Genomic DNA, 21913 nt, shown 5'->3' with positions numbered 1-21913 from the left:
CGATCCCCGGTACCGGTAAAAAAGGAAAAAGAAAAAGACAAAAAAAAAAAGAATACCTCTAGCTGGGTGTGGAGGCACACACCTGTAATCCCAGTACTCAGGAGGCTGAAGCAAGAGGATTGCCTCAAATTCAAAGTCATCCTGGACTAGTGAGTTCAAGGCGAGCCTGGATTATATATTGGGACCTTGTTTCAAAATCAAAAGAAGTGTGCTTGATATTTTGATCCATTCTTTTGCTTTTTGCATTGTCTTAGTCTGTTCCTTGTCACTATAACAGAATACCTGAGGTGGGCTAACTTTATAAATAAAAGAGGTTTCCTTAGCTCACAGTTGTGGTTGTTCAAGGGCATGCAAGCTCTCTTGGACCTGTCTTGGCTGTGTCCCATCACCATAGGAGGGGCTTGGGAGGAAAGATCACCTAACAAAACCAGAAACCAAAGAAGCTGGGTAGGGCCAAGCTTGGGCTTTTGTAACAACTTTCTCAACAGAACGAGCCAGGACCTCATAACTGTCTCTGAGTCACTGCGGTCTCCCCAGTGACCTAAAGACCTACCGTGATCTCCACCTCTAAAGGCACAAGGAGCCACTTCCCGATGCTGCCACCCTGAAGACCCAGCTTCCACCACTGAACGTCTAGGGGCAAACGGAAACCACGTCCAGCCGTGGCACTCGGCTTCCCGTTCATTTACTCCTCCTTCTTTCGTTTGCTCTGTGGCTGTCTCCCTGGGCTCTGGGCACCCAAACTTCAGTCAACTATTTTATTTTTATTTTTAATTGTGGATTCTTCCAGCGAGACCCACTAACCGATCCCTCATGTCAATTTCCCTTGCTTCTTCAGAAATAGAAGTTCATGTGGCGGAGCCTATTACAATCTAACTAAAAGGACTTCATTCTTAGCCTTTGCCTCATCCATCAGAAAATCAGATTTTTTTCTAGTTTGATGTTTGCCTCCTTATTTTATTTCATGGTATATTCAGATATAACATCAAATTTTCTATCATGCCTGTTTGCTTATGAGGCCTTCCTCTTTAGACTTTATATTACCCCATTTTCTTCTTCTGGCACTGTACTGTTATGTTGCAAGTTTCAGTCACCATTTCTTCTTTTCTTGTACGTTCTTGGCAATTGCAATATATCAGGTTTTTTTTTTTTTTTTTTTTTTGAGACAGGGCCTCACTATGCAGTTTGGGCTGGACTTGAGCTCACTTGGTAGCCCACACTGGCCTTAAACTTGAATCAATCCTCCTGCCTCAGCCTCTCAAGTACTGGGATCATGGATGTGTGCCACCATGCCCAGCCTATATTAGCTTTTGAAGACAAATTTTAGATATTTTTTTCTACTTATTTGCAAAAAAAACTCTTAGGGTAATTGACATTTTCATATTCCCTTCCAAGACTAGTTTTTCTCGCCATTCACTTCTACATTAAACCTTCTTTCTTTCTCTTTTTCTTCTTTCTCTTTTTTTCTCGGGATGGAAACAGGGTTTTATGTGTGCTAGAAAACCACCTTGTTACGGTTCCTATCTAGATGCCCCCCAGACCTCATGCACTCCCAGGTGGGGCTTTGAGGAGCCGACTGGACTGTGAGGTGCTGCATTCATCAGTGAATTCTCCGCTGAGGAGCTTGGAACTCTATGTGATGTTGGATGGAAGGTGAGATGGGCAGGAGGCAGCGGGTCCCCCAGGGCATCACCTGCAAAGGTCTCTCTCCCTCCTTGCTCTTTGGTCTCTGTCTCTGCTCCCCATCCCCACACCATGAACTGCTTCCCCTGCTGCATCCCTCTGTTATCCTGCCTCAGAGCCAGCTGACTATGGACTGAAACCTCTGCAAACTGAGCCAGAATAAACCTTTCCTCCTTGAAGTCGTGGATGTCAAGTAAAAGAGAGGAAGACAGGGATCCGTCTTTCCACACCCCTGTGCCTTTCTTGGCTTTAGGTATAGGATTTCTTCCCAGAAACATGTTTGTAGCAGCAACCGTGGAAGGAATATTTGCCTGTGATATTTCTGATGGTGTGTGTCAAAACACCTGGGGCAGGCGTCCTGTTCACAGGCAGCCTGCGGGGTGGAGAGGCACCAAGCCGGCCTCTGTTGCCGCCTGCCCCTCCCCCTTCTCCCCCCTCCCCCTCCCTCTCCTCCTCCCCCCCTCCTCCCCTCTTCGTCCTCCCCCTCCTCCTCCTCCTGCAACTAGAGGGAGTGAGGAGCTCCTTTGAGGAGGCTCCAGGGTTAGGAGGCCGTGGAGTGGAGATTTAACCCCCAGGGTTAATCTGTGGTAGCCCATCCCCATGCTCTTCTCCCCAGAGACACAATTTGCAGCAGCCTCTGAGCTCTGGAGCCCAGCCCTGTGGACCATACCGACACCCACTCACGATCCTCAGGAAAAGATCTGGTCCAGCCCTGTCACCCAGGGTGACTGCTGCATCGGAACACAAGGACAAGCTGTTGAGGAAAGCTCACCTCCTGTCACCACAGGGCACGTGACACGTGAAGGCATGAGATGTGGTCCCCATGGAGTACTGGTGAGGTAAGCATGCAATCACCCAGGACACGAGCCAGGACATCTGTCGCAGCACTGCTTGTGAGATCCGCAAAGCCCACACCATGCACAGCTCCCCACCAGTGGGATCCAGCAGAAACCCCGGGACCATGAGAGCAGCACCCGCAGCATGCACAGCACCAACTGCCCTCAGATCACAGTCTGCAGACTGCCAGACAGAAGAGGGGACACACTATTACAGTCCTGTATGTGTAAACCCAGAAAAGCTCCTTTCGGTGCAGCAAGTGGCCAGAGTTGTGACCTTTGAGTCAGAAGCAGCAGAAGGAAAAGGAATATGGGTCATTAGTAATTCATGTTTGAAAGAAGCATATTTGGCCTCAGATACCATGATCAGGTTTGTAGAAAGCCTGAGGGACCTCATTTTAAAATGACTCATGAATGAATGGAATCAGATTGAAGATGCGAGATGTTACGGTTTGGAAACGGTTTCCTCCCAGAGGCTTATGTGCTCGAGGCTTGGTCCCCAGCAGAGAATTGGTAGAGCTTTTGCTAGGCAGGGCCTGGAGGACATCATCAGATCCTAGGGGCGCAGCCCCAGGATTTAGTGCTAGTCTTGGAGAGTAGATGGGCTCTTAGAGAACAGATCATTACACAAGATCGTGCCTGGCCCTTCCTGTCCCTTCTTATCTCATCACATGATCTCCTCCATGTGCCCTTCTGACATCTTGAGGCCATTTGCTGTGAGACCCTTACCAGAGATAATCAGAGGCTGACACTGTGCTCTCCAATATCCAAAACTGTAAGCTAACTAACCCTCTCTTTCCTACAGGATACCCAGCTTCAGGCATCACAGCAACACTAACCAGTCAGTTACTCCAGCCGGGCGTGGTGGCTCATGCCTGTAATCCCAGCACTTAGGAGGCTGAGACAGGAGGATCATTGCAAGTTCAAGACCAGCTACGCTACAAAGTGAGCTCAAGGCCAGCCTGAACTGCACAGCGAGACCCTGCTTCAAAAAGACAAAAAAGGGGCTGGGGATTTAGCTCAGCGGCATAAGCACCTGCCTTGCAAGCAGGCGGTCATGAGTTCGATCCCCGGTACTGATAAAAATGAAAAAGACAAAAAAAAAAAAAAAAAAAAGTCAGTGACTCCAAATCCGCTGTCTATCAATGTATTACCAATAAAGAACTGAAAAATGAAGCAGATAAATAAGTGCAGTAGCATCAAAAAACATAAAATATTTCAGTGTATATTTACCAAAAGCTGCACGAAACCCGGCACTGAAAAGTACAACATGTTAGTGGGAGCGGCTAAAGAAGAGCTAACAAACCAAAAACTATACCATGTTCATGGATTTGGAGCCAGTCTTGTGACAGTGTTATTTCCTTCCAAATTGACATGTGGATTTAACACAGCCTGGTTCATAACCAACAGGCTCTTCTTTATAGAAGCTGGCAGACCAATGCTAAGATTTGTTTGGCTAGCCTAACGATCTTGAAGAAACAAAACAATCTTTTTTTTTTTTTTGTCTATTTCCTTTTTATCGGTACGAGGGATCGAACTCACGACTGCCTGCTTGCAAGGCAGGTGCTTACGCTGCTGAGCTAAATCCCCAGCCCCAACAAAACAATCTTGAAAAAGAAAAAACTCAAAAGAGTCATACTTCCCTGATTTTAGTACTTACTAAAAATCTACTGTAATCAAACTAGGGTGAATAAAGTGAAAGGGGGAAAAATCAATATAATAAATCAAAGAGCTCAGAAATACATGCACATCTAATTATCAATTAAAATTTGGAAAAATGCCAAGGCATACAAAGAAAAAAAATTTAAACAAATGGTGCTAGAATACCTGGACAGCCATTCAAGAAATAAGCTCCAGCCCCCACCTAGGCCTGGAGACGTGTAATCCCAGCACTTAGAAGGCTGAGGCAGGAGGACTGTGAATTTGAGGCCAGCCTGAGTTACATCACAAGTTCAAGCCCAGCTTGAACTACACAGCAGGACCATCTCTCAAAAACAAAACAAAAACCTCAACCCTTACCTCACCTCATTCATAAGTCAACTAACAATGAACATAGCCCTGTATATAAAACCTAAAACTATAAGCCTTATAGAAGAAAATATATGAGAATATCTTTCCTGAGTTTTGAGTGGATAGAGATTTTTATACACAGGACATTAAAATGACTAATTGTTAAGTTTCAAAAAATTTATAAATTGATATACTGAACTCATCAAAAATTACAAGCTTCTAGTGAAAAAAGAGTTAAGAAATGAAGTCTAGTCTTAGTCTGGGAAGAAATATTCACAATAAAAAAGAATTTGTATTCATAAAAGACAACTGAATTTCCACAAATCAATAATTAAAAGAATCTAACTTTTAAAATGACCAAAGATTTGAACAGACACTTCACAAAAGACGATCTACCAATGACCAATAGCACATAAAAAGATACCGGACATCTTTAGCCACCAAGGAAATACAAATAAATAACACAATGAAGTACAACTCACTGTAGTAACCGGCACTGCTAAACCACTGACGTTGCCAAATGCTGGGGAGGCCACAGAGCAGCTGGAACTCCACACCCTGCTGGTGGGGACCCGGCACTGGTGGGCCAGAAACCGCCCTCCTCCTAGGCAGGGGTGTAGCCAGCTGGAGGAGTCCTGTGGGGGAGAGGCCTGGATCTGGCTATAGGGGTGCAATTTCTGCAGAGAATTTTAAAACAATTATAAAGCCAACTAAACAGCAGGCCACTATACACCATCACCGCTTACCTGCAGTTCTAACCAGCCTCAGCAGTGAGAAACATGCTCACGCTTTGGAGCGAACCATTCCCACCTCACCCTCCGATGCTATTTACCCAAGAGAGAAAATTGTGCTAACAACGTACATGCCTGGGACTGTTCACGGCTGTTTTGTTCGTTATAGCCAATGACTGAAAGCAACCCAAATCACCACCAGGAGAAGGGATACACAAATCATGATACATTAACCAAATGCAGTAGTTCTTTACTGGAAAGAAGAATTATTCCAAATGAATCTCATAAATAGGTTCACTAAAGAATTTAAACGATGTATACAAAGAGTCCACACTGTAAGGCTGACTGACCGACTGATTGATTGATTCAGTACTAGGAAGGGAAACTAATGTCTTCACACTGAGCTAGTTCAGTCCCTTTTATTTTTTATTTTAAGCCAAGTTCCCACTCAGTCACTGCATTGCCCAGGCTGGGCTCAAACTTATGATCCTCCTGCCTCAGCCTCCCAGAATGCTATGATTATTGGCATATGCCACCATGCCTGGCTTCTACAGTTTTGTTTTTATGAAATTAAATGGCAGAAATGACCACAGTGGATGCCAATCAATGGAGGAGGGATAAATTTACCTGAAAAGCATTGGGGGGAACTTTCTGGGGCGTGGAAATGTTCTGTATCTTGCTTGCTATGTTGGATATGCATGTGTCAGTCAAAGTTGTTTTAAATTGTGGCCTGTGATAGATCTCAGAGGCACAAGCACCTGCCTGGCAAGCACAAGGTCCTGACTTTGATTCCCAATACAAAAAAAAACCAAAATTGTTTACATTGTACCTAAACTTTAAAAAAAAAAAAAAACCTCCTCTAACACTCAGCACCCAATAGGCTCCTCAGTGGAAAGGGAGTACTGAGAGGGGCAGACAGAGATGAGAGGCAAAGGCACAGCTGGAAGGGGCATCCTTTCTGCACTGCCCTGGTTTCCTCAAGACCACTGAGCACTCCCAAGAGGAGGATTCACAGTGGAGCCAAAAGGCCTTGCGCTGATCACTTTGCATGACTATAATGAAATACCTGAGGTGACTGACTTACTAAGAGAAAAGATTTATTGTGGCTGTTACAGCTTCCCGGCGGGGACACACAGCCCCATTGCTTTGGGTGCAGTGTGGGCCCCCAGGACCTGCCTTCCGGCCACCATGAGGCCACCTCATGGTGGGAAAGTGTGACAAAACCCCAGTTTTGCAGCCAGGATGCAAAAAAGGAGGAAAAAAGATGCCCAAAGTCCCACCATCCCTGTGAGTCCAGGGCTTCCCATCAGGCCCTCTGGTCCTTTCAGGGACACCATTCAAACCACAGAAGGCAGCAAGGTGTCTTCTCCCCTGGCGGGTGCAGCATGGACAGCAGAAGCAATGCCTGGCGAGCAGGGTGAGAAGCGAGGGCTCCAGTGGGGACGAGGGCTCTTAGCTCAGGTTCACCTCTCCTCCCAGCGGGCCTTCTCCTCCCCTGGGGCACAGCTACATCTGACTGTGCCAGCTTCCCACCCAAATCCTGTCTCGCACCGAGCCTGTGCTGCACGGAGACCCTGCTCATCCCTCATCCTGTCCTTCCCGGGGCCCACACAGCTCAGGGTGCGTGGAAGCCCATGCGCCCCCTGTGGCCCCTCAGAGAACTGACCTGGCCCACTGCCTCCCACCAAACCCAAGCTGTGGGGGCCTGGGTACTTCAGGAGGAACCACGGCTGCTAATTATAACCGTGAACGGTGCAGTACTTCAGAGATGCTAAGATGTGAAAAAGGCATGGCCAAGAATCCATGTGCGGGGTTTCTTAAGCATCCACCCAAGCAGTGGTTCTGAAAGTGTGATCTGAAGGCCCTCGTGATCCCCAAGACCATTTGAGAGTCTGCAAAATGGGAACTATGTTTGCAATACATCAATATTTTACCTTTCCTTTCCCTCTCTCTCTCTCTTTCTCTGTTAGCATGCAGTGGGCTTCCCCCCACGCCAGTGGCTACATGTGATCATGTTGCTTTGAAAGTCAATGGAGATGGGCATGGTGGTGCACGCCTGTAATCCCAGCAATTGGGAGGCTGAGGCACGAGAATCGCTGTGAGTTTGAGGCCAGCCTGGGCTATAAAGTGAGTTGAAGGCCAACCTGAACTGCTTAGCAAGACCCTGTCTCAAAAAAGATAATAAATAAATGTCAATGGAATGCGTATAGTTTTACATTTTGCATTTTTTCTGAATTTTAATTTCATGTGTGGGAGGCCCTGGGAGTTGCGACAGGAACCTCCTGCTTCCTAGGTGAGTGCATGCGTTGAGCTGCACCCAGCCCACCTCCACCCTTTCACTCAGGGGCTGGCTCAACTGACCAGACTGGCCTTGAACTTGTGAACCTCTGGCTTCTGCTTCCAGAGTAACTGGGATTCCAGATGTGCACCACCACATCCAGCTCTGAGTTTCTGACAGTGTATGTTAACAGTCATGATCTAGAGGCAAAAGCTCTTTGCTTAGAAGGTTTAGAAATCACTGTGCCTGGCGCTTGCCTGGCAGGGACTATGGTCAAGGGAAGGAGAAGCACTACAGGGCCACACAGGCAAAGGGTCAGGGACTTGTGCCAGGCTGGCAGGGAGGCCTTGCCGAGGAAGTGGGCCCATACCTGCCAGCCTCACACCCAGAGCTCTGCCCTCCGCCAGCACCCGGCCCTAGGTTTGGTCACCCTCATTGCTGACACCCCACAGCGAGACGCAGGTCCCCGGGCTGTGATGAATGAAGACAAGTGGCAGGATTCGCAGGCGAGGCCTTACCATCAGACACGGAGGCTGGAGGATTTCTTGGGCATTTCTGTTTCTTGCCACAGAGCTTAACACAAGGCTTTGCACACTGGGGTGCTTGGGAAATGGGAGGGCGAGCTTCTGAGGCACTCAGCAAGTCTGGGAGCTCGACTTCCCCCAGACACCCAGATCCACATGGGAACATAAGCTGCCGGCTGACAAGAGTCCAAACCACTTTTCTCCCCGTCTCATCCAAACCCTCTTCCGCTGGCCTGTCCCCTTGGCCAATTCTCTAGGATGGTGGCATGCCTCAGGTAGACCTTTTTCCCTTTTGCCTGTCTGTTCTTAAGGCTGCTGTCCCCAAGATCTGAGTCAAGGTGATCAGACTTGGGACCTCGGCCCCAGAAGCCCAAGACAGCCCCCAAGATTTGATGGGTAGGAGGAACCAGGGGAAGTTCCTACCTTCCATGTGGGCTCAGGAGCAGAGCCAAAGTGTGGTATGGTTTGTGGGTGTGGTCTGCACCAGGGACAGTGACGAAAGGTCCAGACAAGTGTGGCACCAAGGGAGGCCTGGGTCTTCCTACTGCTCCTGGTGCTATGCACCTGGGAGGAGGGCCTCTGCCCAGAGCCCTGTGGCTCTGCATCCTGCTGGCCTCTTGCAGGAGCTGGGCAAGGCTGGCACTGGCAGCTAGGGCAGGACCTGCCTTCCGGCCACAGGCAACTCAGGCAACCCGGGGCTGGGGGACTTTCGCAGGAGGAAAAGATGGAGAAGCATGGGGGTAGTAGACAGCAAAGTTATTTAGAAAAGTTACAGGCATTCAGGGCTGGGCCTTCCAGAGTTCAGTGCAGAAGACAGCTGTGGCTGAAGGCACATTCACTGAAGGCTGGGCGTGAAGGAAGAGGAACCACCCCACCCATATACTTCCCCTGGGTCCCAGCAGCAGTGACTGATAATCTACACAGCATCAAGCCTCTTGGGTGGGGGCCAAGCCTCCTCACCCCCGCCTTCAAGGGCCCTTGTCCCTCCCCCTGTGCTTGCCACCCCACCTGCTTCCCCATGGGTCCCCACGTGATCAGTATTATCTAAGCAACTCTACTTGTAATCTTAGTGGTGGACCATAGTTTTGTCCTATCTCACACTGCGACTATATGTGTTGGTTTTTGTTTGTTTGTTTTAGTTTTTTTGAGGCAGGGTTTCACCGTGCAGTCTAGGCTGCCTTTGTATTCTGCAGTCCTCCTGCCTCAGCCTCCCACATGCTGAGATCACAGACATGAGCCACCGCATCCGGTGGATACTTTTAACCTTATTAGTTAACTATACTTTTATCCCACCTTGAATCCGACTCACTTCATGGCTTTGCTAAATAAAAGCATCCCTGAGAAGCAGGGTCAGCGGGCACCCCACTTTCCAAACCCCCTTTTGTCTCTTAGCTTCATTTCAATAAACTCCTCCTACTTTTAACAACTCCATTGTTTTTAGAATTTGTTCCTCAATTATAATTATAATTATTATTATTACTGTCTTTTTGAGACAGGGTCTCACTAGGCAATTCAGGCTGGCCTCAAACTCCCAGACATCCTTCCACCTCAGCCTCCTAAGTACTGAGATTACAGGTGTGCGCCACCACCGCCGGCTCGTTCCTCACTTTCCTCATTTTTAGAGAATATGAAATCGGCCTCTCCACCATCTAGGAGGTCGGGAGTTACAAGGTTTCCCTTATATTATCTGGAAGTCCTTATACTGCCCTATCCCAGGGGTAAGGAAGGAGGTGGGGTGAAGCTCAGGACCAAGGCGAGCACCTCGCACAGCTCCTCCATGCAGTCTCCTCGCCAAGGACCGGTCGGAGGAGAAGGCCTCGGGAGCAGGTCCCAGCCTAGCCTCACGGTGGGGACCTGGTCGTGACACCAGTCAGCGGCGTTGCAGTCTGGAGTTGGGCAGAAGCGGACGGGAAGGGAGTGGGCTGCCAGGGGACCCGGCGCTCGCGTGGCACCCGAATGAAGGAATGAATGAATGAATGAATGAATGAATGAAGAGAGCGAGCGCGCGCAGCGTGGGGAGCGCCCGGCTTCCTGCGGTCCCCGCAGACGCGCGCGGCGGGCAGGGGGCGCAAGCGCCGTGGGCGCCAGGGCCCCGGGGGCGGGGCGGGGCGGGCTGAGGGCGGGGCTAGAGGCCGGGAGGCGCCCGGGATCCACACTTCCGGCGCCTGCAGTTCGCAGATCGGCGGCGGCTCGGAGCGGCTGCACCGGCGCAGGCGGCAGGGCAGTCGCGCGGCGGCGCAACCATGGTGAAAATCAGCTTTCAGCCCGCCGTGGCCGGCGTCAAGGCCGACAAAGCGTCGGCGTCCGCCCCGGCCCCGGCCCCGGCGCCCGCCCCGGCCGCGGAGATCCTGCTGACGCCAGCCAGGGTGAGAGGCCGGGGGCTGCAGTGGGGGCGAGGGACCCGGGCGCTGGCCGGGGCGCACGGGGGTGTGGGGAGTCCGGAGCCGCGAGCGGAGCGGGAAAGGGAGGTCTCTGGTGGGTAACCCGTCCCCAAGGGGGGACCAGACTTGGGTTCTGTCCCAAAGCATCTGCCCAAAGCAGAAGGTCCTGGGTCCCTGTTCCTTCCGTGGGAAAGCGCGCACGGTCTCTTCGAAAAGCGGAGGGGCCCCGGGACGCCTGGCTTACAACCCCGGGACAGGGTCCGGTGCGCGCGCGTGCGAGGAATGCTGGCCAGGTTCGCGTCTGGTTCCAATCAATGGGGAGGGACCGCGAGTCCAGTCCCCGGGTGGGGGATGGGAGGCGGCTTGGACGTAGTTTCCCCAAACTAAAGCGGTGGGACCCGATTGGTTGGAGAATCGGTGGGGGGAAGAAGACCAGTGCCAAGGGAGGGAGAAGAGAGGTCACTGAGATTCAGCCCCAAAGTGAAGGAGGATGCGCTGCGCTTCCTCGCAGGAATTGGCAGCCCAGCGAGTGATGAAATGGAAATAAACCAGGACTGGACCTGCGGCGCCTCCGGGGGGGATCCGAGGTCCGAGGCCAGGCGCTTTCGTCCCCCCGCACCCCCTTTGCGGCCTCCTTTCCCGGCTCGCCTGCTGGGCGCCCCTGCTCCCCAGGAGGGCTCCACCGCCGCCTGCTTTGTGGGGGCGGGCCTCAGGGCGCCCCCCTCCCCCCCTCCCTACACTCAGACCCGGGGAAGAGGAGACGTTTCCATCCTGGGCTGTGCTGCACGGAATGTGTCCACTGAGGGGCCCGGAGAGACCGGACTGGGGCAGCGGTCATGGGCACCCACCCCCCAACACCCCTAAAAGCAGGCCTCAGGTCAAGTTCAGTGGCTCTGGTTTCATCCTGCCTGGAGGAATAGAGGGGCCTGCTAAGGATCTTTGGGCCCTAGAAGAGGAGGAGCTGGAGAGGGGTCTCAGAGGAGGAGACCCAGGGTGAGGAGCCCCACTGCTCCGGGTGGCACTCTTGCTCACCTGTGATGAGTGACTGCCACCTTCAGCGTCTACAGTGCAAGATTCCAATGGCCAGCTGCATCCATCCCAAGCTCGGATTGGGAGGTGCACCCCACATAGACGACGGTGGTTTGCAGCTTTGAAAGTTTACCGTGGGGCTCTTCAGACCTCCATCTCTTTCCCAAGGGAGCCAGCCTCCTCCTTTCCTCTCCTGCCTTGGAGGAGTGGGCCCCAGCCCCGATGGCGTGTGTCTTCCCAGCTGCCTCTCAAAGAAGCAGGCACCCAGCTGAGAGCCACAGGGCTTGGGGATGACGGAGGTGCAATTCCAACTCCATCAGCAGGTCCAGGACTCCGCGGGGACACGCTTTCGGGTGGCAACAGTGGGGTTAGCAAGGTGGCTGAGCCCGATGGGGGAGATTTCAGGTCTTCTCATGAACCCCTGAGGGCTTAATGAAGTGTATGAAGTAAACTAGAAATACACAGATTAGCAGGATAGGGGGTGTTGCCGATATACTAGCCGGCATAAACACAAAAGCATACATAAAGTGAGACTTAGAGAGAGGGGAGCTGGTTGAAATCCAGCTTAAAGGTTTGGATGAAGGTTCCCAGGTAAGAGCCCCCCAGAGGTGGTACACCATCACCTCCTCTGGCCAGGTGTCCACCCCGTGTCATCTTCCAGTAAGATGTTTTCTAGGGGAACAGCTGGGGTGCAGGGCTAGAGAAAGCCTGTTTTCATCCATGTGCCTGCCAAACACTGAGGGCCAAGATTCTCTGCACATGGATTTTCAGAGCCAGTCCTCTCTGAGGGCCCTCGGAATGGCCGCTTGGATATTGCTCAGGCAGCCTCTTATGAGGTGTCTGTTTTGATCTCCCTTGCCCGCCTAGCCTGCAGTAACTGGCATCCAGTCTCCGGCTTTTATGGAAATATCTATATGGAAATACCGTCTTAGTAGGAGCCAGCTGAGTGCCCTGTGTCCCCACCATACTGAACAATGGGGGCTTGAGCCCTGATCTGAGAAGGAAGAGTTAAAGTCCTAGTACCTCGAAGACAGAAATATTGAGGCCCGAAGCTGCTGGGAAGGAACCAGTCACACGTTGGCCTTCCCATCACCACTGGACCCAGACACTTGGATAACTGTTTGCTCCTCTGGGGCTCTTCTGGGCATTCCCTGGCCAGTAGGCGAATCACTCCCCTGTGCCTGGCCTCCGCCGCTGTGCCTGGCTTCCCCCGATGAGCAGGCCATCCCTTTTTGCAGCTCAGAATGGAGCCAGCTGAGGGATGGGCTGGGGGACAGCAAGGGGTCCTGGGATTTTGTCCTGTACTCATGGCAAGGCACGGGACAGCTTCTTAGGTCTCTCCTGGCCGGTGGTGACCCCAGAACACTTCTTGATGTCTGAATTGGACTCAAAGCCAGGGTGTCTCAGAAATGATACTAGAAGGACCGTGCACAGAGCCGAGGAAGGAGCCAGAGCTGGAGGGCAGTAGCGCCCAGCTTCAGAGCACACCCTGGAACAAGAGGGATTTTGTCACCAGACCTGAGGCTAAGCAGACGAGCCTGAGGGGCGGGTTGGGGGCGCAGCTGGGCTTCCAGCTGCCTGTTCTCCCTGAGATGCTCGGCTCTGAGCTCAGGTAGAGTCTGCTCCCTTGCTCCGTTCCTGGGAGGCCCAAGGGCAGCCCTGCCCCTCACTGGACTCCATCTTTCCCAGAGTTCTGCCCGCATGTGTGTATACACGTGTGTGCACAGGCGGGCGTGGGTGTGTACAGGCTCACAGGCTGGGAGCTGCACACAGAGAGGAACAGGCTAACCGCAGTCTTTGCAGCTCTGTGCTTTTCTCCCTGACTTTTGCCTTTGATTAGTGGGCCCTGCGGGCCCCCTCCCCCAGCCTGCATACCTGCGGATCCAATTTCACTTTCCCAGCCTGGCTTGGCCTGGGGCCCTTGGCCTAAGGCGCAGTTGGGGGAGGGTCCAGGCAGAGGGAGGGCAGGACTGACCACCTCAGCCTTGGGCTGCAGGCCTCTGGTGTCTGAATCTCCCCAGGGCAGGGCAGGGAATCTCCAGGCCTGGCCTGGCCTGGCCAGGGGGTTTTGCCTTTTTGATTCTCTTTTCTGTTCTCTCACCCTTCCCTGCCTGGATCAAGGTGGCCGGCTCCAGCTGAGAGGATGGTTTTTTCCTAGTACTCCTGGTAAAATCACAGCGGAACCAGCACCTCCGCCCCCAGGCTCCATCCTCTCTGCCTGTCTGTCATTCCCGAAAATGACAGCTCTGGAGGTAGCCTACTGGTCAGGAACAGAAGAGAACCCGAGGACAGAGAGCAGATGGCACTGCGCTACAGAAATCCTGCCCACAAGGCCACAGGGCAGCAGTAGGGGACAGGAGGGGAACACACTCATAGTCAATCCCCAGCCCCATCAGCCCATGGCACAAAACCAAGTGACTTTGGTGCTTCTGAGCCTCTGGGCTGTGTGCACAGGGGCACCGGGCCTTTGATCACCTGCCTCCCCGCTGGGCTGGGCCTCCAACTCAGACACACAGATGGGCACCCTCCCTTCCCAGCCTCATGGCTGCTCCTTTCCAACCCCCTGGGCAGACTGCAGTGGTGGTTCAGTCAGCAGATGGCTAATGTGGACACTTCCCTGCAGGGGTGGCAGCTCAAGAGCCTTCCCTCGAGCCTCCCTGTTTCTCCACTTGGTGGCTTCCCCTCCAGTTTGTGCAAAATCCTTTCATAAGCCCCACTGTGGACCCCAGTGGAGCGCCTTCAGGTCCCCAAACGGCCTGGCTCACGTACCCTACACGAGTGTGCAGTAAGGCTTTTTGCTCAGAGAGCCAGTTGCCTTGGAAACAGTATGTAGATTTTTCTTTTCTCACCGGAAGCCTCCAAATGCCTGAGTGTTGCTAGCTTCTCCCTCGTGGGGAGCAGCATTTCCTGGCGCCTCCTGACAGCTCCCTGCTGCCTCACAGTCTGCAGAGCACTCCCTACAGGGCACAGCTGTGGCAGGTCACTGCCGGCAGCCAGGGGCTGGGCAGGATGAGTGTCCTGGGCTTTGGCATCTGTGCTTGACCTTTTGTCATGTCGGGTCCAGGAGGCAAAGGCAGCACTGGGCCTTTTGTCAAGGTTTCCTGTCTCACCCTCCCTTCACTACCAGTCCTGTCACCCCACCTGGGCTTCGCAGGACCCTGCAGCCAGGGCGGCACAGGATGGGGAGGTGGCAGGGCGACCTGGCCCCAGTGGGTGCTGGCCGATGTCGGCAGCAGAAAGCATTTGTCAGCCTAGAGAAATTTCGTGTGTTCTTCATCCGAAAGTTCTGACCATCTCAGGCTCTGAGATGAGCTGACAGGAAACAGATTAGCATGAAACACAAAGTTTAGTACTCAAAGAAAGGACCAGGCAGCTGAAGCTTAAGCAGCACGGTGAGCTTCCAAAATAGGGGCCACCTGGAAGTGAAGGCTGGGAGGCAGGCAGGGAACAACCGCAGGTCTCCCTCAGTGGCATCCCCAGGGGGCCTCTGGCCCCACGGTGTCCCTGCACAGGATCCGAGGTGGGGGGGTCTGTCTGCACCCCCACATACCTTCTTCATGTGTAGCTGGCTCTTTCCAGAAGGGAAGCTTTTCTGGCTGTCCCTGCATCTGCGGAAGACTGCAGTTTCTCCAAATAACCCGCTGGAAACCTGCCTGAGAAATGGATTGGGAAAGGGATGTTTTGATGGCCCTCATCGGCCCTGGCTAGAAGATGCAGAGGGGTGAGGTGGGGGATCCCTGGCCTTCACTGTGAGGGGTGCTGCATGGAGCCTCTGCCCTTTCAGCCACATCTGGCCAGGGCCACCGAAGTGCCACCACATGTTCACTCCCTGGTCCTCACTGACCTCTCCCCACCTCCCTTCTGGGCTTCAGCTCCCCATGGAGTCTGCTGACCCAGCAGCAGCTTGGGTCCGAGATGAGGAGGCTGCTCCTTGTCCATCTGGGCATATTTTCCCAAGCTGGCTTCTCTGGATTTCTAGAATGCAGCAGCCGTACACAGCACTCAGGGCAGCCCCAACAGCTGCCTGTGGGGCCTCCCTAAAAAGGAGAGGCTGGCGCTCAAGCTGCTATTTTTATCTGCTCGGGATCCTCTGCAGAGGGCTTTCGGGGTCTTTGTCTCTTCTAATCCTAACCGCACCCCTGCCAGGGTGGCAGGTGGGAGACCCTGGGCGCTCCAGAATCTTCCCAGCTTTGGGCCCTGAAACTTATTCTGGCCTTGGCGGACACGGTGGCAGGTCTGGCTCAGCCACGTTACAGTCTGCTTGAGACCATGAGAAGTGGAAGGGCCACAGCTTGTGACGCTGGGTTTGCAGGCACCTGTGCCTTGCTCCCACGAGCCATGGCAGAGCCTGGCTGTGCAGCCCCGGGTCACCCACCATGGGGCCAGGAACTCGGTCTAACCTGGTCGTTTTCCTAATTGGGGAAACTGAGGCCCAACAAGTGCCAAGTGGCAGAGCCAGCATGAGATGCTCCAGTCTCCTGGGCCGATGCCTGTGCCCTTCCCCAAAGCTGCCTTGTCTCTCAAGATTTGGGGCATGTAGGGGTTGAATCTGAGTGCCGAGGAGGGGTAGTTTGGTGGGTATTGCGGGCAGACGAGGCAAGAGCCAAGCAAGCTAGGTGGGTGGGGTGCAGAGGACAGGCAGAGAGCTCACCAAGGTCACCCAGCCAGCTGCCTCCGGGCAAAGCAGCTCTACTGAGTTTATGCTCTCCTTTCCTCCACTGCCTGGACATATGAGGCTGGGATCCAGATGTGGCTGGCATCGTGGCCAGGTCTGGCTGGCCGAGCTCCTGGCCTGGCCTCCTTTGTAGTTGCCTGACAGTCTGCTCACCACTGCTGGGCTCCCCAGAGAAGAGGCTGGGACAGGGAGCAGCACTGGACCCCAGTGTTTCAGTGATCTTTCTGGTGTTAGGGTGGGTCTTGCCACCCCAGCACCCAGCTCCAAAGCCTTCACTGGCTCCCCATTGCCCAGAGCAGTGACCCTCGGCCTGCTGGGTGCACCCTGACTCCTGTGCACTCCTCGGTCCAGTCTGGTCCCTGAGGCCATATGGAAGGAAGCATAGGGGTCTAGCTGACGGAAAGGGCCGAGGACACAGGTCTAGTGATCACTTCGCGCCTGTGCTTTCCAGCTTCATGGGGCTCTGTCTCTTTCCCTTCTCCCAGCCTCCCTGGGGCCCACCGGAGAGTGGTCCCTCTTAGGGAAGGAAGGATTTCAGGGGTTGGGCCTGCAGTCTGGGGTGCCTGGCTGACCCAGCCCTGCTGTCCACAGGAGGAGCGGCCCCCCTACAATCGCTCCAAGAAGGGGGGCTCAGTGGGCAGCGTGTGCTACCTCTCAATGGGCATGGTCGTGCTGCTCATGGGCCTCGTCTTCGCCTCCGTCTACATCTACAGATACTTCTTCCTGGCTCAGGTAGGGAGCTGACCCAAGGGCGGGTTGGGGTCCCTCCCACCGACCCTGGGGCACCCTCACCCAAGACTCGGGCCTGCAGGGTGCCCTGGCTCTACCCTGGGCGTGGACACTTGGGCTGCAGACCCAACAGGCAGACGGGCTTCTGAGCAGGGAAGCAGGCTGCAGGGGTGCAGTGTCACCACATCCGGGAACTGAAGGGTGACATTAAATTAAAAGCTCACGATCAGTAAGTATAAGAGCATCTAAAAGGGAATCTCGGGGTGCCTGAAGGTGAGACTTACTAGTCATTACTGACCTCTAAGCATTTGTGTGCCCCCAGCTTTTCCACAGTGGAAATTTCTGAAGCATTCTGTCGCTCGGGGCTTTCCCTAGAGCCCTTGGCTGGGTGCTTCCCCTGACTCCAGGGCTTCCCCTCGCATGCACCTCGCTTCCCCCGAGGCCTGCTTCCCACTTGTCCTAGGTTCCCCTTGTCCATCTCCTCCCTGTGTCATCTCTTCCCACTCATGGCCTCTTGGGGTGCCTCACTCCCAGGCAGTGTGGCCCTCAGAGCAGCCCCCCAGCATCTGAATCATGAGTCAGCCTCCTTTCAGGAAAGCTGCACAAGACCAGGAAGGGGACGGTGCCCACTGCAGGTGGCCTCGAATTCCATGTCTCCCGCCGTGCACCCCCACTCTATGCCCTGCTGGTATGACCCTAGGATATCCAGCTGGACTGGACTGTCCAGCTCTTAGGTTTGTCCCAGAATCCCCTCCATGAAGGGCATAGGAGTAATCGGGCTTCTTCAGGCTGCTCCATTTCACAGAAGGGGGCTTTGAGACCACAAAGGACTTTAGGCATCAACGTGCTTCAAGTGGGGAAACTGAGGCTCAGGTAGTCTCCTACCTAGGAACTGGCAGTCCCTATGCGGCCCTTGAGCTGCTTTCTCCAGTCTCAAGTCACCCACCTCACCGCCCATCTCTGTCCTCTCTCTCACCCTGTCCAGCTGGCCCGAGATAACTTCTTCCACTGCGGCGTGCTCTACGAGGACTCCCTATCACAGGTCCGGACTCGAATGGAGCTGGAGGAGGACGTGAAGATCTACCTCGAGGAGAACTACGAGCGCATCAATGTCCCCGTGCCCCAGTTCGGTGGCGGGGACCCTGCAGACATCATCCATGACTTCCAGCGGGTGAGGCCACCTTGGGCAGCCAGCGGCCAGCCAGGAGCCGAGCAGGGCTGATGGGAGGGCGTCCTGGGGTATTGATTTTTAACTGGGCTCCTGGAGCCCAGTTGCTATTCTTGCACATGGGTGATACCATCCTCACCGAGTATGGACCTAAGTGGGGGGTTTCCTAATGGAGGCAACACTGGGCCTCTTGTCTGCTAGTGTGTGGTCAAGGGGCGCCCACTACCGGTGCCCTGAGCATGGAGCTGTGTGTGTCACTGGGCAGGCTGAGGTCTGGTGCATTGCCAGCAGCCTCAAAGGTTCCTTTCCACCCTTCGCAGTTAGGCCTTTCCCCCTCAGGGTGCCTGTCCTCTGCATAGTCAGTGAGGCACAGGCTCCAGCCCCCTTCCCCAAAAGCCCAGTAGGGACTGCAGCACTGACCGTGCTTCCCTTGTTCTGGGCGGCCCACAGCAGAAGCCCATGGGTCAGACCCGCTGCAAATCCATGCTAAGATCTTGTATAATGGCCAAGGCATTGGACAGGCCAGTGCGGTTCCCCACTAGGAAGCAGTCCCTTCTGCAGGCTTAGGCCAGGCAGTACAGTTGTCCAGCAATCGGAGGCCAGCTGGTAGCCCAGGGGCTTAGGGATGGTGTAGTGGAGCTGGGGGCTCTGCTGGCTGAAAAGCCCCTCGAAGCTCATCCTGGGCATTGCTCTTGCCTCCTGTGGAAACTGAGTGGCCTCTCTGGTGCAGGGTCTCACCGCCTACCATGACATCTCCCTGGACAAGTGCTACGTCATCGAGCTCAACACCACCATCGTGCTGCCCCCCCGCAACTTCTGGGAACTGCTCATGAATATGAAGGTGAGTTGGGCTCCCCTTCCACATCCTTTCCCCATGGAGATCAGCCCTGGGCCAGGGGCTAGGGCTGCCCTGGGACACCGGAATGGTGGGTGAGTGGAAGTGGCGGCCGGGCCCTGGGTGCTGACCTGTGCTGCGACCACTCTCTGTGCAGAGAGGGACCTACCTCCCGCAGACATACATCATGCAGGAGGAGATGGTGGTGACCGAGCATGTCAGCGACAAGGAGGCCCTGGGCGCCTTCATCTACCACTTGTGCAACGGGAAGGACACCTACCGGCTGCGGCGCCGGGCCACACGGAGGCGTGAGTGCTGGGCCTGCCCCAGGGCCCGCATCCCTGCCGTTTCTAGCGGTGCCTGGCTGGGTTCTCCGAGAGCAGGGCAGCAGTGTTCACAACTCACCTTACTCAAGCACTTGCAGTGTCGCCAACATCTTCAGCACTGTTCTAGCTGTGCTTTGAAAGATGAAGAAATGAGACACAGAGAGGTGATATCACAGCCCTGAGTCACACAGTAGGGAAGAGGCAGACACAGGCAGAGTCTGACTCTGGTTGCTGGGCTCTCATCCCAGGCTCCCTGCTCCCCTAGCCAGGTCGTGAGGTCGCCGACAGGGTCAGGGTGGCCTCCTTTCCATCGGGGACCCCATGCTTACTAGGATTTTTTCTGTTTCCTCCCAGGAATCAACAAGCGTGGGACCCAGCAGTGCAACGCCATCCGCCACTTTGAGAATACCTTCGTGGTGGAGACACTCATCTGCCAGGAGGCGTGAGCCCCGCCGCCCCCCTCCTTGCTGTCCTCCGGCCTCTCTGGCCCCCACCCTCGCTTAGCGTGTACTGTGGACGCCTTCCCGTAGCTGTGACCTGTCCCCCTCCTTCCCGGTGCCTCCTGCTTCCCTGTACCAGGCATCTGCTGACTCCCAGACTGTGAAAGAGGGGAGGGGACGCCCCAAGGTGGTTTCTGTGTCCCAGTGTCTTTAGGTTGGACCCCATCGTCCAGGCCAAGGTGCAGGATTAGGAGGCAGGGTGGGTGGAGAGGTGGGAGATCCACAGGCATTTGCCCTGGGTGGAAGGTGGAGGATGTGCCTAGGGTTGGACCCGCCAGAGCAGGAGGGACAGTGGCAGTCCTGGGGTCCCCGGGCCCCTGTCAGTGCCTTCAGCCCCCTGGCAAGAGCCAGGGTCGGGTGGGATGAATCAGTTATTGAGCACAATGTTCTCAGAGTGGAACCAAAGAATTGAGGAGCCCGGGCCGTCCCGGACCCCTGCGAGCACAACCAGGGCTGCAGCAGGGCCATTGGTCCCTGCGCTCTGGGGAGCGGGTGGGCATTGTGTTGCTTTCTGCAGCCCGGGGCTCTGTGACCGATGAGGGGAGGGAGGCCACCTGGTACCTGCCCCTGCCCTTCCCACAGGGACCTTGACGGTTTCCTTCTCACTCTTGCATGTTTTTATGGATGTTCCAGACGCTAACTGTCCTCAGCCCCAAGCCTGGTGGGGCTTCGGTGCCCCGGGTCCGGCTTGGGTGCTACCCGGAGAGGCAGCTCTTAAACGCTTTGTATATTTTCTCTATTAGATCTCTTTTCAGAAGTGTCTGTAGATAATAAAAATCTTTTACTTCTGACAGTGGCGTTGATGTGGCACTGGCAGGGTGGACGATGGTGGGGACTGCAGACCTTGGCACCTGGCCCAAAAGGAGGCTGTGGATGTCCTCTGTGTGGTCTCCTGGGGACCTGGGTCTGAGCCAGGTGGGGAGGGAGGAAAACTCCCGTAGGACTTGGACAGCCTGGCCAAGGTCAAGCTGCTTTTGCTGCCCAGTGTGACAGGTGATGTCACAGTGCTTGCCCTGCAGCACAAGGACAGTGTGGAGTTCTGCACAGTGCCCAGGCCCTGGGTTAATGGTTCTGGATGGAATGGAACTGAGACTGAGTGCAATGACCCAAGGCTCCAGCAGCAGGGAGGCTGAGGCAGGAGTATTGCCACGAGTTTGAGGGCAGCCTGGGCTACATGGGGTTAAATGGGTGAGTTAAATGGGGTGCAGTCAGTTCAGATGGCAGCAAGATTTGGTTTTTAGGGGCTGGATAAACACCTGCCTTGCAAAGCAGGCAGTCGTGAGTTCAATCCCGGCATGGATTTAAAAAAAAAAAAAAAGATTTGGTTTTTAACTTGGCACAATCAGTTCTTTGGGCACAGTAAATACAGAGTATTTGCCAGGTAAGGCAAAGAGAGGCCCTCAGGCTTTCCCATGGTAAATCACAGCCAGGAGGCTGGGGTGAGAGATCCCTGGAACAGGCAGAGGGTCCCAGCATCTGTGCCCAGCACCAGCGTTGCAAAGACCAAAAACAACTTAAGGAAGGAGTTTGTGGGGCCAGGGACTTAGTTCAATGGCACAGTACCTGCCTGGCAAACACGAGGTCGTGAGTTTGACCCCTGGTACCAAGAGAAAGAAAGAAACTAGGAAGGGGTTTACAGTAGCAAAGGAAGGCCTCAATAGGACTCATGGAGCCCAGAAATTGGTATCAGTTACAGGGCTACAACACGGTTAGAGTGGCTTTTCAGTGTAGGGGACATGTGTGGGTTATTTCTCGTGGAACAACTGATCATCTTTTTGGAAAACCTGCATTCTGTTTCCTGTACAAAGTGAATGCCACGTGGGTAAAGATCACTTGAAACCCTGGAGTTCGTGGCCAGCCTGGGAAACAGCAAGACCTAGTCTCAAAAAAAAAGTGTTTGAAAGAAAAGATGACTTAATCTTGGAGGAGAAATGGCCTTTCTATCTCTGTGTTTTTTAAGACGTTTTCACTGCAGTTCAGTCTGGCTTTAACTCAGTTTATATCCCTGGCTGGCCTTGAACTCAGAGATCCCCCTGCCTCAGCCTCCCGAGTACTGGGATTACAGGTGTGTGCCACTACACCTGGCAACCTTTCTAAATGTGATACTCCTCAAGTTAGAATTTATAGATGAAGAGTTAAAATTATAATACAGCAAAATGTACCATGAGGCTAAAAATTTATAAGTTGGAAATTGGAGAAATTATTTAT

The 21913-nt window shown here is 54.0% G+C and overlaps 1 protein-coding gene across 1 annotated transcript; it reads left to right on the top strand.

The window, feature by feature from the left end:
- Window positions 1-10217: 10217 nt before the first annotated feature.
- On the top strand, window positions 10218-20496 carry Itm2c (integral membrane protein 2C). The gene is made up of 6 exons (XM_063237129.1): window positions 10218-10428; window positions 16739-16879; window positions 17862-18047; window positions 18775-18885; window positions 19037-19187; window positions 19560-20496. The coding sequence occupies exons 1-6, from the start codon at window positions 10306-10308 to the stop codon at window positions 19649-19651; spliced, it is 804 nt and encodes a 267-aa protein (XP_063093199.1). The 5' UTR covers window positions 10218-10305; the 3' UTR covers window positions 19652-20496.
- The last annotated feature ends 1417 nt before the right edge of the window (window positions 20497-21913 follow it).

This window comes from Cavia porcellus, unplaced genomic scaffold, assembly GCF_034190915.1.
Source record: "Cavia porcellus strain 051 isolate PalLab524CR breed Dunkin Hartley unplaced genomic scaffold, mCavPor4.1 scaffold_26, whole genome shotgun sequence".
NCBI lineage: Eukaryota > Metazoa > Chordata > Mammalia > Rodentia > Caviidae > Cavia > Cavia porcellus.
The sequence above is the reverse complement of the archived record's forward strand: the minus strand, read 5'-3'. Positions and strand labels throughout refer to the sequence as shown.

Bases quoted from the DNA above. Each gene is read 5' to 3' on its own strand.
- Itm2c (XM_063237129.1), top strand. From the start codon at position 10,306: ATGGTGAAAATCAGCTTTCAGCCCGCCGTGGCCGGCGTCAAGGCCGAC. The intron at 10,429-16,738 runs GTGAGAGGCCGG...TGCTGTCCACAG, and splicing joins TCCTGCTGACGCCAGCCAGG to GAGGAGCGGCCCCCCTACAA. The intron at 18,048-18,774 runs GTGAGGCCACCT...TCTCTGGTGCAG, and splicing joins TCATCCATGACTTCCAGCGG to GGTCTCACCGCCTACCATGA.